The sequence below is a fragment of the Microcaecilia unicolor genome, chromosome 3, assembly GCF_901765095.1.
Source record: "Microcaecilia unicolor chromosome 3, aMicUni1.1, whole genome shotgun sequence".
In the NCBI taxonomy this organism is placed as follows: domain Eukaryota; kingdom Metazoa; phylum Chordata; class Amphibia; order Gymnophiona; family Siphonopidae; genus Microcaecilia; species Microcaecilia unicolor.
This window is the reverse complement of record NC_044033.1, coordinates 152,847,990-152,863,484: the sequence shown is the minus strand read 5'-3', so window position 1 is coordinate 152,863,484 and position 15,495 is coordinate 152,847,990. Positions and strand designations below refer to the sequence as shown.

The following is a 15,495-nucleotide window of genomic DNA, read 5'->3' as shown; positions in this document are numbered from 1 at the left end:
AGCTGCTAGGCAGACAATGCAAGGGGGGGCCCAGTGCCAGAATTTTCTCTCTCCTGCTCCTGTCAGGAATACGATAATCCAGGTCCCCTCAGAAGCAGGAAAAAGAAAGAGAAAGAGAGAGAGAGAGAGAGAGAGAGAGAGAAAGACACCTGTGCCCCCCCCCCCCCTCCTCCTCTCTCAGTGGCTATGTCTGTAACAAAGCCCCTAGTCCTTAACACCTCAGGAGGCAAGGTAAAGGCCTACCCACATCCCATTGACTTAGGGACAGGTCTGGCCATCTTGTCCTTTATTATCAGGAATAGGTTCTTTGTCACTTAAAAAGAAAGAAAAAAAAAAAAAGAAAGAAATTAGAGACAGGCTGCACATTCAATTTAGCCAGCAGCAGTAGTCCCTATTCTTGGCCACCCGTTCACTCAGGGTGACATCCGAAATTGCCTCTTTTCCATCGCAATCACCATGAATACTTTCTTTCTGAGAGTCCCAAACTAGGCTGGTTAATTCTGAAGCCTGCTGGCTCTTATATTTTAAAAGAACACAGTTTTTGTTAGGGTTGTGGCTGTATGCAAATTAAGTCCTGGCCACATTCAAGCCCTAAACAAATAAGCTCCCATATCCTCTTCTAACAAGCTCTGTGTGTGTGTGTATGGGGGGGGGGGGTACTTCTCTCTTCTAGACGCTTCTTTTATTGCATTGTCCGGCTACTGCAGGAGCCCATACCATCACCTCAATGGATGGCGGTAGGTGCTCCCCACTGCATGGCCATGGGTATGAGTTATTTTATCACGTGGACATTTAGGGGGGGGGGGCATTTTACTGGCTGCGGTAAAAAAAGGCTCTGGAGCATGGAAAAAACTGGCCCCGACTGCTACTGCAGGGCCCTTTTTCCTGCAGCTTAGTAGAAGGACCCCATAGCCACTTAATAAAGTAAGGTGCTTCTGGCAGCACTATACATATAACAAGCATCATTGAATATGCATAAAAGTTACACAGATAGGGCCCGATTCTATATATGGCGCTTAAAATAGGCAATCACGCCTACATGTATTCTAAATACCACTCATAAATATCCCTGTGTGTAGATTTACGCCCACTGGCCCATATTTTATAATAATGGTCACAGATTTTGGAATGCCCATGAAACACCCATTTCCACGCCCCTAAGCATTCCCCTTTTTGCTTATGCACGTTAGAATTTAGGTGCAGTACATTACAGAATATGCTTAGCAACGCACATGCATAAATTCTAATTTTTGCCAATTAGTTATTGCTTGTTAGGAGCTGTTAGCAATGCTTAACAGCTTGTTAAAACAATTAATCTAAGTGCATAGTTATAGAATACACCTAGATTTACATGCTATATAGAATCCGGGGGATAATCACTGCCGATTTTCAAAACAAAGTATAGTGTCATCACTAAACTCATAAATTCTTTTGAATAAGGTAGCCTACGGACCTATTATTCAGCTGGGCCAGGCTCCACAAAGTCAACAACTCTCTTCTGATTCTTCTCTTGCAGAAGACACTTCTCTGCCTCCAACTAGTCGATTCCGATCATTAGCTTTAGGAGACATTCTAGTACGATGTTTGCGGTCCCCTCGAGCATAGTTCAGACCTAGACAGCGAAAACATTTAGAATGAGTGTCAAAGTTCTGGATCTTTCTGCAGCATTTTGGGCAAGGACTAAATCCTGATTTTGGTGGCATCCTCTTTTTAAAAAATATTTGAAAGTAAATTTTAAAAAAGTAACAAAAATAAAGTAAATGGAAAAAATGGCAACCCCCCCCCCCCCCCCCCCCCCCCCCGCTGTAAGACAGCAATAGTTATTACAAATAGGGAATGCTTTGACTCTCATCCACTACATGCGGGAAGAACCATACATGCTCAGAACTCTTATGTTCTGAGCTATGGCAGAGTAGTGCCGTCCCTGGCGCCACTGGATGATGTCATCCATCTGTGCGCCTAAGTCCTGCTTGGTGACAGAAAAATGTGATTCCCTATATCTGTATTTTACACAGAATGTATAAAAAGGCTTACCTGTCGGGGCACACAATAACAGAAATCAGGGGCAACCTTGACCTGTGCCAATGGAAAAGGATCACATGTGTGCCCATTCTATCAAACTGCAGATAAGGATGCACATGTCTAGAATTAGTCTATTTAATAAAATTGGCACTCTAACCAAATTTGGACGGGATTGAGATCAAGATCTCAATGTTGTCTCTGACAAATCCTTTCATGAGAGACTCCTTCAGAAATTAGAGCCATGGGATGGGGGCAATGCCCTTTTGTGGATTTCAAACTGGCCAGATAATTTCTTCTTTTTCAACTTTTGCTCATTATTAAAGAAATGCCACTTTCTCTTCAGCCGTGTGTTCGCTTTGACTCAGTACTTCATTTCCAAATTTTAGCTTAGAAAGTCTGCTTTTTCGCTTTACATCAGATACTGTATATTCTATGAAGCTTTTTTGATCCTAAGGATCTCCAAACTCTAATGTATGCTCTTATTCTTAACCACTTGGATTGCTGTCATTTTCTCTACAGCGGGCTTAGGCTGTCTTCACTAAGTCACTTGCAACTGTTATAGAATACCACTCTGTAATTCCCATAGGTACAATAATGCAAGTCCTCTCTTGGTTGTGCAACACTGGCTCCCGACTTTACACAGAATTTAAGAATCTTATTTTGACCACAGAGACCCAATTATAGCTTCTTGTCCCTTATCAGCCTGTGCATATTGTTCATTCTCAAAATGCTTATTTGCTCATCATTCTTTAAGAACTTAAGCGTGGCCATACTGAGACAGACCAAACGTCCATCAAGCCTAGTAATCTGTTTCTAACAGTGCCCAATCCAGGTGCAAATACCTGGCAAGAACTCAAGAGTAAAATATGTTTTATGCTTCTTATTCTAGAAGTAAGCCACAAATTTTCCCAAGTTCATCTTTTTAATGGCTTGTGGACTTTTGTTTTAGGAAGCCATCCAAACCTTTATTAAACCCTGCTAAGCTAACCACTTTTACTACATTCTCTGGCAATGAATTCCGGAGTTTAATTACATGTTGAGTGAAGAAATATTTTCTCTGATTCGTTTTAAATTTACTGCTTTCTAGCTTCATTGCATGCCCCTAGTCCTAGTATTTTAGGAAAGGGTAAACACACTATTCACATCTACCTGTTCCACTCCACTCACTATTTTATAGACCTCTATCATATCTCCCCTCAGCCATCTCTTCTTGAAGCTGAAGAGCTGCCACTTTAGCCTTTCCTCATAGGGAAGTCATCCCATCCCCTTTATTCTTTTTGTTGCCCTTCTCTGTACCTTTTCTAATTCTGCTATATGTTTTATGAGATGCAGTCACCAAAATTGCACACAGTATTCGAGGTATGGTTGCATTCTCATTTTTGTTTTCCAGTCCTTTCCTAATACATTGTTTGCTTTTTACATAGTCACTGACCAGTGAACAGAGGGTTTCAACGTATCATCATCAATGACACCTAGATCATTTTCCTGGGTGGTGACTCCTAATGTGAAACCTTGCTTCATATAACTATAATTCATGTTCCTCTTTCCCACATGCATCACTTTGCCCTTGCTCACATTAAACGTCATCTGTCATTGGGATGCCTAGTCTCCCAGTCTCATAAGGTCCTCTTGCAATTTTTCACAATCCTCTTGCGATTTAACGTTGAATAATTTTGTGCCATCAGCAAATGTAATTACCTCATTAGTTATTCCAATCTCTGGATCATTTATAAATATGTTAAAAAGCAACAGTCCCAGCAGAGACCCCTGGGGAACCCCACTATCTACCCTTCTCCATTGAGAATACTGACCATTTAACCCTTCTCTCTGTTTTCTATTTTTTTTAACCAGTTCTTTTATTCAACAATAGGACATAACCTCCTATCCCTTGACCTTCTAATTTCCTCAGGAGTCGTTCATGAGGTACTTTGTCAAATGCCTTTTGAAAATCCATACACAATATCGACGACTCACTTTTATCCACATGTTTATTCACCCCGTCAAAGAAATGTAGTAGATTGATGAGGCAAGATTTCCCTTGTCGCACTAATCCATGCCTATGTATATGCTATGTGTCACGAAACACCTAGCCACTCGCTTGGGGCTACCCCGCGGCCACTTAGAGGGTCTATTCCCAGCACAGCTCAGGTCCACCTGCCGCTTGTGCTTTACATTAGCAACCTCCTCTCACTGACTGGGTCCCAACTGCCTCTAGGCGAGTCTCCCACTCTCAAGTGTTCCCAAGTGATTTCTAGGTTACTGGAGCCACATTCCTAGTGGTCCCACAGTTCCTAGAAAGCACTCACAGACCCAAAACACAAACCACCAGGATTCTTAGTCAGTCCAGACAAGCAGAGGCAATAAACTAAAAATGTTTATTGTCATGAAAAATTAGAACAATGAACAGAAAAAGTGCAATCAGCAAACAGTAACAAGTAACTGAAATATAGATCAATTGTAAAACTAACATTTGTTTACTATCTAAATAGTACCTGGGGAGTTCTGGACATATAGTTGCTCACAGGTTATCACATATAACTGTTCACAGGGCCTTGGTGAAGAGATTCTTCTCTCTTCCCTCCCAATCTGAGACTGTAGGAAAAGTCTGTACATCCTAGCTGAATTTGAGTTCCTGGGCCAATCAGAGCCCAGTACAGCATACTTTCTTATCCAGGCTTTATTTGGGCTGTGATAGGCTTTCCAGTTTCAGAGTTGGCTTTTTGTACATATTCTGTGTACATTTTTCTATTATGTACATTCTACTGAATTTTCCTTCGTGTTTTGTGTGATGTTTGTCTTATTTGTGGCACTGTTCCTTGTTTTGTAAACTGCTTTGATGTGGAATTATCAAAATTCAGTATAGCAAGTTCCTAAATAAATCAAAAGACAGTAAACTAAATGGTCTATTATCTACATGGAAAAGGGTCATTAGTGCAGTGACCCATGGGACCTGTGTAATGGTACCTGTGCTGTTTAACATATTCATAAATGATATATGGAGTGATAAGTAAAGTGATCAAATCTGCAGATGAAAGAAATTATACAAAGTTGATAAAACAGCAAACGACTGCAAGAATGAGAAGAAGGATCTTGTGAGACTAAGAGACAGGGTACCTAAGAACATAAGAGTAGCCATACTGGGTCAGACCAATGGTCCATCTAGCCCAGTATCCTGTTTTCCAAAGAGTGGCCAAGCCAGGTCACACGTACTGGGCAGAAACCCAAATCGTGGCAACACTCCATACTACAAATCCCGGGGCAGACTATGGACTTTTCCTCCAGGAACTTGTCCAAGCCTTTTTTAAACCCAGATACATTAACCGCTGTTACCACCTCCTCTGGCAAAGAGTTCCAGAACTTAACTATTCATTGAGTGAAAAAATATTTCCTCCTATTTGTTTTAAAAGTATTTCCATGTAACTTTGAGTGTCCCCTAGTTTTTGTACTTGTAATTTGTACTAAATGATAGATTAAATTAAGGACCCTGTTTACTAAGCAGTGCTAAGGGCGCATTAGCATTTTTAGCACATGCTAATGATTAGGACGCGCTAAACGCTGTCGCCCTTCCTATGGGCGACTTTAGCATTTAGTGTGCGAAAGCTAGCATGGCTTAGCAAACAGGGCCCTTTATGTGGACAAGTGCAAAGTGGTGTATATAAAGAAAAACAGTCTCAACAAAATGCTGGGTTCTGAGTTGAGTCACCACTCAAGAAAAAGACCTTGGAGTCACTGTAACCAATACGTTGAAATTTGCAGCCCAATGTTCCAAGACTTTAAAAAAAATAGAATGTTAAGGATTTTTCAAAAAGGGATGGAAAACAAAACTGAGAATATCATTATCCCTCTCTGAGTTCCTAGTACGACCACACCTAGAGAGTTCCACAGGGGGCTGTGCTGGGACCGCTGCTTTTTAACATATTTATGAATGACCTAGAGGTGAGAGTAACTAGTGAGGTAATTAAATTTGCTGATGACACAAAGGTATTCAAAGTTGTTAAATCACAAGAGCATTGTAAAAAAATACAAGAGGATCTTACGAGACTAGGAGATTGGGCATACAAATGGCAGATGACGTTTAATGTCAGCAAGTGCAAAGTGATGCATGTGGGAAAGAGGAACCTGAACTATAGTTACGTGATGCAAGGTTCCACATTAGAAGTCACCGACCAGGAAAGGGATCTAGGCGTCATCTTTGATGATACATTGAAACCCTCTGCTCATTGTATGGCAGCGGCAGCAGCTAAGAAAGCAAATACAATGTTAGGTGGTATTAGGAAAGGAATGGAAAACAAAAATGAGGACGTTATAATGCCTTTGTATCACTCCATAGTGTGACTGCACCTCGAATTCTGTGTGCAATTCTGGTCACCGCATCTCAAAAACGATATAGTGGAAGTAGAAAAGGTACAGAGACTTCCCTATGAGGAAAGGCTAAAGCAGCTAGGGCTCTTCAGCTTGGAGAAAAAACGGGATATGATAGAGGTCTATAATATAATGAGTGGAGTGGAATGGAATGGGTAGACATGAATCACTTGTCTACTCTTTCCAAAAATACTAGGACTATGGGGCACACAATGAAGCTACAAAGTAGTAAATAAAAAAAAATAAAGGAATTCTTCACTCAGCATATAATTAAACTCTGGAATACGTTGCCAGAGAATGTGGTAAAAGCAGTTAGCTTAGCAGGGTTTAAAAAAAGATTTGTATGGCTTCCTAAAAGAAAAGTTCATAAGCCATTATTAAGATGGGGAAAACCCACTGCTTATTTCTTGGATAAGCAGCATAAAATGTGTTGTATTGTTGTGGGATCTTACTAGGTACTTGTAACCTGGATTGGCCATTGTTGGAAACCAGGATGCTGGGCTTGATGGACCTTCAGTCTGTCCCAGTATGGCAACACTTATCTACTTATCTTAGCAAGAATCTAGCACACCTAGTAAAAGTTCAGAGAAGGTCAAAAATGATAAAGGGGATGGAACACTTCCCTTATTCTCTTCAGCTTGGCTGTGAGGACATGGGCCCGGCCCGATAGCGGGTGGAGGGGGGCCCGACGACCTCGGGTGGGTGAGCGGCGGGCAGCGATCTCGGGTGGGCGGCGACCTCGGGTGGGCAGGGCCCGGCGATCTCGGGTGGGCGGCGACTTCGGGTGGGGTGGGGGTGGGGCCCGGGGGCGGCCTTGTCCCGGGCCCGGCTCCGGCTCTCGGCAGCCCTGCCTGATTCCAGCCACTAAAATCAGTGCTGCAGATCCCATAATGCATCAAGATGTTAGCAGAAATCCAGGACTGGTCTAAAACCTCCCTCTTGGAAGCTCTAGTGTAAGTATGCACCTTGGAGATACTTTTGAAAGGGAATCTGAGTAGCTTCCCTTTATAAATTGATTACAAAGGTGCATGAGGGCAAATGCCCACATATTTGCACCTGCTAATGCTGTGGGTAGAAGAATGGGAGCAAAACAAAGTACGTAGATTTGAGGATTCAATCCTATGAGAGTTGCTTCCTCCCTCATTCTCCCAAGAATATCTCTATTAATCTGGCTAAACATATCCAAGCATAAGCTGAGTTAACAGTTTTCCCCTGAAAAACGGGGGAAAACTGTTAACTCGAGTATAAGCTGGGGGGGTGTGTCTGTTTTATATTCAAATATATTCTTTCCTTCCCTATGATGCCCTACATTTCTCCCTTTCCCTTTCCCCCTTGATATGCAGCATTTTTGCCCTCTTCCCCTCCCCCCAACCATCTAAAGTGCTTCTGAACATTACTGTTCACATGGCCAACAGGTGCTAGGGTTGACTGACAACCAAATACTGCTTTAATATATTGTATTATTTTGATATACATTATTTTGATTTTTTTGGGCATATGCTTTCAATGTGAGGGAGCAGCTGGGGTCCCATAGGGTCACTGTCTCGCTTACGGCAGATGGCACTAACCCAGTGGCGTAGGAAGGGGGGGCGGGAGGGGCGGGAGGGGCGGTCCGCCCCAAATGCATGCGCTCGGGGGAGTGCCGGCCTCACTGGTTCCCTGCTCCCTCTGCCCTGGAACAGGTTACTTCCTGTTCCGGGGCAGAGAGAGCAGGGAACCAGCGGGGCTGACACAGCTCCGAGTGACGTGCACTCGGGGCGGATCGGCCCTCCCGCAGGTAAGAATGCGGTCCGGGGGGGGGGTTCGCTCCGGAGGGAGGGGGTGCACCGCAGAGGGGGGTCACGCCGTGCTGCTCCCGGGGGAGGGGGGGTGCGCAGCGGCGACCCGCCCCGGATGCCATTAGCCCTCGCTACGGCACTGCACTAACCTGCTGAGTAAGAGGGGCAGGGCTCAGGCAGGGAGGAGGTTAAATGCCCTAAAGCAGAACAGTTCAGAGAGGCCCCAAACTGAAGAGGTTTCCAGGAAGGAGGTCCCATGTGAAGAGGTCTCTAAGAGAGTGGCAACTGAGGCCACAGTATCTGAGGGGAAGTGCCAGGGATGAGTAGTGGCCAGAGTTAAATGCTTCCCTGGGGTGAGAAACTGTAAGCAGTTAGATCAGCTTCCAGGGGTTAATGATACATGAACAGAAGACTGCTAAGGTAGGAGAGAACCTTGCAGGGTATTCCTAAAATGTATAAATATGATGTGTATTGAGAAGGGACTTGAATTGGGATTAGGTGCTAGAGTGTTTGGGCCTGGCTAGGAGCCAGCCTCATGAAGAGCACTCACTGGGACTGTATTGAAAGAGAGGCTCTTACTTAAAAGGACTAAGCCTGTGAAGTAACAGAGCTGACTACAATTCCTTTTGTGTACATAAATAAAGCACTTTTGAATTTTACCTGCAATCTGTGTGTGAGTCTGCCACATTTGTGAGAGGTCTGGCAGCCATGCTGTTACAACCATCAGTAACAGAGGCAGCTGGTAGACAGTGAAGGGGTCCTTCCTGGCTGTGTTTAAAAATGCTCCTACTGTCTTTTTTTTTTTAATTAAGCATGGTGTTTGTGAGGGAGAGCAATGTTCCTTCTAAAGTAAAATTCAGAGTAAATATAAACATGTGAACAAATAGGGAAAGCATGCAGAGCATGGCTCATGGAATTCTTTCCAACTTCCCTGCAAGTATTTATGTATGTGTGTGTGCGTGTGTCCATGTCTGTGTTCATATCTGTAAGACGTGCTCACACTGTAATGTAATGGAAAAGTTTTGCTCATGTCAACCCAGTCCTTTCCCACAAAGAAAACTTAAAGGGAACATTGATAGGGGTGACAATTTTCACTCAGAGAACTCAACCAAGTAACTATTTAATTATCCAGCTAACCCCCTTGGAAAATTGTCCTTCCTGTGTACACATTAATTTTATAACAGGAAAACCATTACATAACCATGTCATCAGGAGCTGTTAAATCTTTCTTGCTATTGGCTCAGGCCAAATGATGTGAATCAAAGTATTTTCATGAAAAATCAAATCACATTGTTGGATATTTTCTTAGCCACTTGATTAAAAAACAGTTAAATGGAGTGTTATTGAATTTGGCAGCTTCTCTAACACTTGAAATGGAACAATGCTGTCCAAAGTAGTAAATAATAATATATAACAGTATTAATTAGTAAATATTTACATAAATAATCTAAAAGCTAACCATCATCTTTTTTTCTCTTCACCTTTTGCTGTTCTATTGATATCAGTCTGTTCATTAGCTTGTTTATTTCTTGTATTATTCTTTTTACATTTATCCCATTTCTAGATCCAGCAAGTGTAGCTTCATTAAAGGGAAATATAAGGACAAAATCACCTATTTGACGAAAGGGTTTCCCGTTTATATGTGAGACAAAATAAAGAGGAAAAGTCAGCTTTTGTTTAGGGAATTCAATTGATGGCAGACAAAAGGTAGCTTGTAAGTTTCTAGGTTTTAAAGGAGTTAACACCTCTCCATTTCTTGACACAAATTTTGACTGTGGTGAATTCTGGGGTAAATTGATCTTCTCCCGAAGCTTTGATGTTATTGTTTTTTTAGGATAGGTTCTGGTCACTTTACTACTTATCTCTATCTTCTTGTTTAACGAACATTTGTCAAGCGAATTCAAAGACTGTTCTACAGAAGTATGCTCAAAATTCTGCTGACAGGTGAGATTATTCTGGGCAGCCTCTGGTTTCTTTGCACTGCCTTTCCAGGGGAGGTTTGCAGTTCTACCATTGTTGCCTCTTGCATGACCAATGAAAGAAGGGCTTTGGTTGTTCTCTCTGAATCGATGTAGAGCACCAGTGGGATTGTTGAAAGAAGTATCTTTTGGTTGATGAACTGGAGCATTTCGTAAAACATCAGTGAATTTCTCTGTTGTTTTGGAAGGTGGCAACTGTCCATAGTCACATCTCTTTAATGTCCCTGCAGAATGGCAGCTTAAAGATGAAGTCTGATTGGCCATTTTCTCGCCATCACCATTGGGCCCCAAGCCATCAGTTTCCTTGTAGTTTAGAAGCTCAACAATGTCATGGATAAGGCTTTTCTTCACTGTTACATCACTGGAACAATCTAATGACAATGCTGGGCCGTAGTTCACTTCTAAAAGCCATGGTTTCAAAGTGTCATCTATGAGAATATCAAAACCAAAGAGCTCAAAACAGTTAGGAGTAGGTGGAACTTGTGAGGCAATAGCCAGTAATGTCATTATCACAATGTTGTGGATTCTCTGCCATAGCAGCACATTGTCTATATCAAGGCTATACAAATAGGATCGAAACTGACTAAGTGTCCATTTGCACCCACATCCAACCCTCTCTTTACCTTTACTATACGATACACCATATTTATTGATACTTGTGTTGGTCAGGTGGGCATAAATATTATCTAGTGAATCAAGATCAAATTTTTCTGTTGCAAACCTCACCAAACCTTCCTGATACACATACACTGTCAGAGGGCAAAAACAGACCACACAGACATAGATGCGCAGATCAAATTTGTACCCAGATATCAGCAAAGGGTTTGTAATGTACTTCTGTACAATGACAGCTGACTGATAAGTCAAGTCTTTAATGTCATGAAAAATGAATATGCCTCTCCCACGAGATAAATCAATAGGCTTACAAATCCAATAGCTTCTCCTTCTGCCATGTAAGATAGTCTCCTGGGTATATTCTGCCAGAAACTTAATGTAATCATTAGGGAGAATGAATGCCACTGGACTAAACTCATAATGAGACATGCCATAAACTGCTTTCATGCGTTTCAAATGTCTTGCCAGACTGTCTTTCCTCAAAATTCTGACTGTGCCCGGGTGATGGTTCAACCGCTGCCATGGTTTGATGCTGTCATAGGCAGAAGTCTGAAAGGAAGAGCCCCAATACAAATTCCATTCTGCCTTTTCTTGATTATCAAATTCTATCCAGCCTCGTTCCAACAGAACCTCCCGTACCACGTCAGGAGTACTGTCCTGGAGACGGAACACAAGAGGCCTCATAATTTTTTCTTCGGAAATCCAAGTTGCCATGGTATAGCTTTTCCAGTGTACTGTAAAAAAATGAGAGAGAAACAAGAATAACTACATAAGTTGAAGTTCTTCCTCATAATAGCCACTGGTCACAATGATCAGATGATTCTGCATGACCAACAACACTATATAGGTATAAAACATAGCCATTGCTTGTTGAGGGAAATTTAATAAAAGATTTTTCACTTGTAAAGATCTTTTTATGCATGTAAAATGGTTTTTATAAAGTTTTTATAAAACTATGCGTGTATGAACAGTGGCAAGAAGGCTGACCCTACTTTATGCAACCCACATGTTGGTGTGTATAGAGTTTGGATGAAGTGTGAGTGAAGTCACACCTTAAATGTGATATTTGTAAAACACGCAAATGCACATAGGAATAGATTTAGCATATGGTGCTGCAAAATATCTGCATGGAGCGCTATTCTATAAACCATGCTCCAAGTTGCGCACTGATTTCTGAGCCAAACTTTAGGTGTGAGGATTTATACCATCTGAAACCTGCTGCCTGATATTTAGCCGGCAGTGAGCAGCACTTTGACTGCCAGGTTTCAACCCGGATATTTAATACCAGGCAGTTTCTGGCAACCGGCATTGCATAGCCGGGTTTTTCAATGCCAGCACATGACCAGTTAAGTCAAAATTTAGACTTAGCCGGACATAACTTAGTGGGCAAAGATAGGCCTGCTTTTTATGTGGCCTTATTTGGCTGCTAAGTCTGGCAAGTTAAGTTCCGAATATCGGGACTTAACCGGTCAGGCCCCGGAACACCCCCAACATTGCCAGCTTTTATTTTCAGGACTAACCTGGGCATTTTCAGCAGCGATAACCAGTTAAATGCCACTGAAAATGACCGGTTATCCAGCAAGACATGAGTTAACCAGACAGTGGCTGTTCCCGCTGGTTAACTTGCTCTGACCCACCCATACCCAGTGGTGTACTGGAGCAGGCTCTCACAGGCTCGCAAGAGCCGGTTGTTAAGTTTTTAAGAATTTTCGGAGCCGGTTGTTAAAGTAGGGCCCTCCATGGCTACTTTAACAACTGGCTCCCAAAATGTGGGCTTTGGCCCCCTGCTGAATTATCTTTTATTTTGCTGGTGGGGTTGCTGAGCCCCGCCAGCCAAGTAAATAGACTACTGCTGCTCCCCACGCCTTGTTTCCAGCTCTGGGCAGCAGGCTGGGACTTCTCGAGCATGTGAGAGAAGTTCCAGCATGCTGCTCAGAGCAAGACGTTGGGAGTGGTGGCAGTCCATGTATTGGCTGCCAGCAAAGGTATGCCTAGCGTGCCCGCACGAAGGGATGGAGGAGAGAGAGGCAAGTGTTGCTCCCCCCCCCCGGCCACCCCTGGCCCTTCCAACTGCAGAGCTGGCTACGTCCGGAGAAAGAGCCTGTTGTTTAAAATTTACCAGCACACCCCAGCCCATACCCCTCTCATGGCTGCATCCCCTTTTGAGTTGCACATTGTAAAATTTGCAAGTGGATCTTTATAGAACAGCACCTTGCAAGATGCACTTGCAAATCCTAATTGGAGCCAATAAACTGCAATAATTGGGTATTAGTGCCCAATTATTGCTAGATAATGCCTCGTCACTCAATTAAGTTGCGCACGCAACTTGAGCATGGTCCCCAATTTGAGCGTGCAACTTTGAGCACCACAGGGAATACTGTATAAGCAAACATTTATACCTGTTCCCAAACAGGAATAAAATGTCTGTGGTTCTACTGCTTTTGCCCTAGTATTTTATAAAGACACTTAAGCACCTGGGTGCCTGTTTGGCCTTCACACATAGGCAGCCTTTTGTAAAATTACTCTCCACATAACTGTTATCTCTCATTTATGCAATAGCATTAGGAATCTGAGTGCAGTCACTGGGAACAAATGATCATATGGCTGTGTGGAATAATTTAACTCACAACTTTATGATATGCACGCTAGCTCTATCAGTAAACTGCTTTTACACACACTTCTAAAATCGCAATGTAATGAAATACTGAGTGCAATTTACCTGCAAAAGTAGCTTTTAAAAAAGGAATTCCTAAACCACAAAGCATGCATGCACAGTTATTTAGAGCTTAGAAAGATGTAACCAGCCAGGAGAGATTTCTGCATAGTTAAATTGCAGTCAGCTGGGGGCATCCAGCTATACTGGGGTTGTCTGAGGGTGGAATTAGAATGCAGCTGGAAGATATGTAGTCTCCGGCCATATTCAGTACCAGTGCCCACATACTTATCAAAGCAGTCCTATTAGGTGTTGGCTTTGAATCTTGGTTGGCACCTGCACAACTTACAAGTCAGCTGACGATCCCGTATATTCAATGCCGGTGCCCAGACATGGCTCGACATTAAATATCTGGGTCTCATTTTGCCTATGGCTCTTGGTGGCTTTAAAACCACTGACTGCTGTGGGCTGAATATTGACTCATTAGATTTTAACTCATGCTTTTTTAGTCATAATTCAAGGTGTTTGAGTATTTTCTTGTCCCTAAAACGTTAGTGCACACTTCAAGCAATGAAAGATTAAGCGGTCCTTTTACTAAGGTGAACTAAAGATTAGCATGCACTAGGGGTGGACTGACAGTGGTCTGGGCCCATGGGCAGTAAGGTTCATTGGGACCCCCTCCCGGGCACTGCCAGTGCCCCGCCATCCACACACTGCCACCCCCCCACCCCACCCCGCACACTAGTGCACCCTCCCCAGTCCTACTGTGAATGACCCTGGTGGGCTAGTGGCCTCTTCGGGAACAAGAAAGATCCCCGTTCTTTCCTGCTCACTGCCACTGCTCAGCCCAATGCCACCATGTTTTCAAAATGGCTGCTGAGACTTCTTGCAGTAGTCTCGCGGATCTCGGCGGTCTCATGAGACTGCCACAGGGACGTCCCAGCAACCATTTTGAAAATGCAGCTGCGCCAGGCAAAACAACAGCAGTGGGCAGGAAAGAGTGGGAAATCTTTCCTGCCCCCGAAGAGACCACTAGACCCCAGCGCCCTTTAAGGCAGAACTGGAGAGGCTGTAGTTTGTGGGGGTGGGGTGGGGTATGCCTCTGGGCCCTTGGGCAGTGCCTGGTTGCCCATATGGTCAGTCTGTCCCTGGCACGCACTAAAGGTCATGCAGCCTATTATATACCTATTTATTTATTTATTTTATTTATTTATTAGGATTTATTTACTGCCTTTTTGAAGGAATTCACTCAAGGCGGTGTACAGTAAGAATAGATCAAACATGAGCAGGAGGCAATTAGAGCAGTAAAAATATTCAAAAACAATACAAAGTATGGCATGGTATACTACTTGCAATGACAACACAATATGTACTAGAACATTATAATTGTTAGTGAAGGGTAAGGCAAAGTTGTAACATATAGATGAGTAAGGAAGTAGGAAGAATTAGAAAGTAAGGTGAGGGCTGCATGACACCTAGCACACACTAATTTGTTAGCTTGTGCTAAATCCATTAGTACACCTTATTAAAAGGACCCCTAAGTGACTTTACCCAAAGTTTAAAGGAGTGTCTGTGGGATTTAAAAGTTGGCTTACCTGCTTCTCACCCTGCTGGTCTAACCATTAGGCTATTCTGCCACTTTTACCTACTTTTCCTGCAGTGAGCAGAGACATGTGTACATACTTTCACTTTAAAAAATTCAGCATACTTCAGAGTGGCACGCCGGCAATTATAAAATAACCCCTTAAGTGACATATAAACAAAAACGCCTTACTTTTGTCCACTATTTTAAAAATTGCATATGATGCCCTTTACGTTCCTATCAAGCAACCTCTATGTAACTTCTCTTATTTTTATTTGGAACTTTAATTTTTGTTGAACTAACAATAAACCGTGAAATCTAACAACTGTTACAATAAGCAAAATCTCTGACTTGGTGACTGACTGATGAGAACAGCATCAGCGAAAAAGCCAAAGTAGATCACAAAATCAGGCAAAAACTACTTCTGCCTTCTACATATTACAAAAAGGCCAAAGAGGGAGAGAGAGAGAGAGAGAGAGAGAGAGAGAGAGAGGGAGAGGAGGA

The 15,495-nt window shown here is 42.8% G+C and overlaps 1 protein-coding gene across 1 annotated transcript; it reads right to left on the bottom strand.

Moving 5' to 3' along the window:
- Positions 1-1,484: 1,484 nt before the first annotated feature.
- Positions 1,485-11,470, bottom strand: LOC115464296 (probable tubulin polyglutamylase TTLL2). Its single transcript, XM_030194689.1, has 2 exons — positions 9,622-11,470; positions 1,485-1,612 (listed from the first exon to the last, which is right to left on the bottom strand). Exons 1-2 carry the CDS (start codon positions 11,468-11,470, stop codon positions 1,485-1,487), a joined length of 1,977 nt encoding a protein of 658 aa, XP_030050549.1.
- Positions 11,471-15,495: the final 4,025 nt, after the last annotated feature.

Coding starts and splice junctions, on each gene's coding strand:
- LOC115464296 (XM_030194689.1), bottom strand. CDS start 11,470: ATGGCAACTTGGATTTCCGAAGAAAAAATTATGAGGCCTCTTGTGTTC. Junction 1,613..9,621: donor GAAGAGAAAAAAAGATGATG/GTTAGCTTTTAG, acceptor TTCGCTGTCTAG/GTCTGAACTATGCTCGAGGG.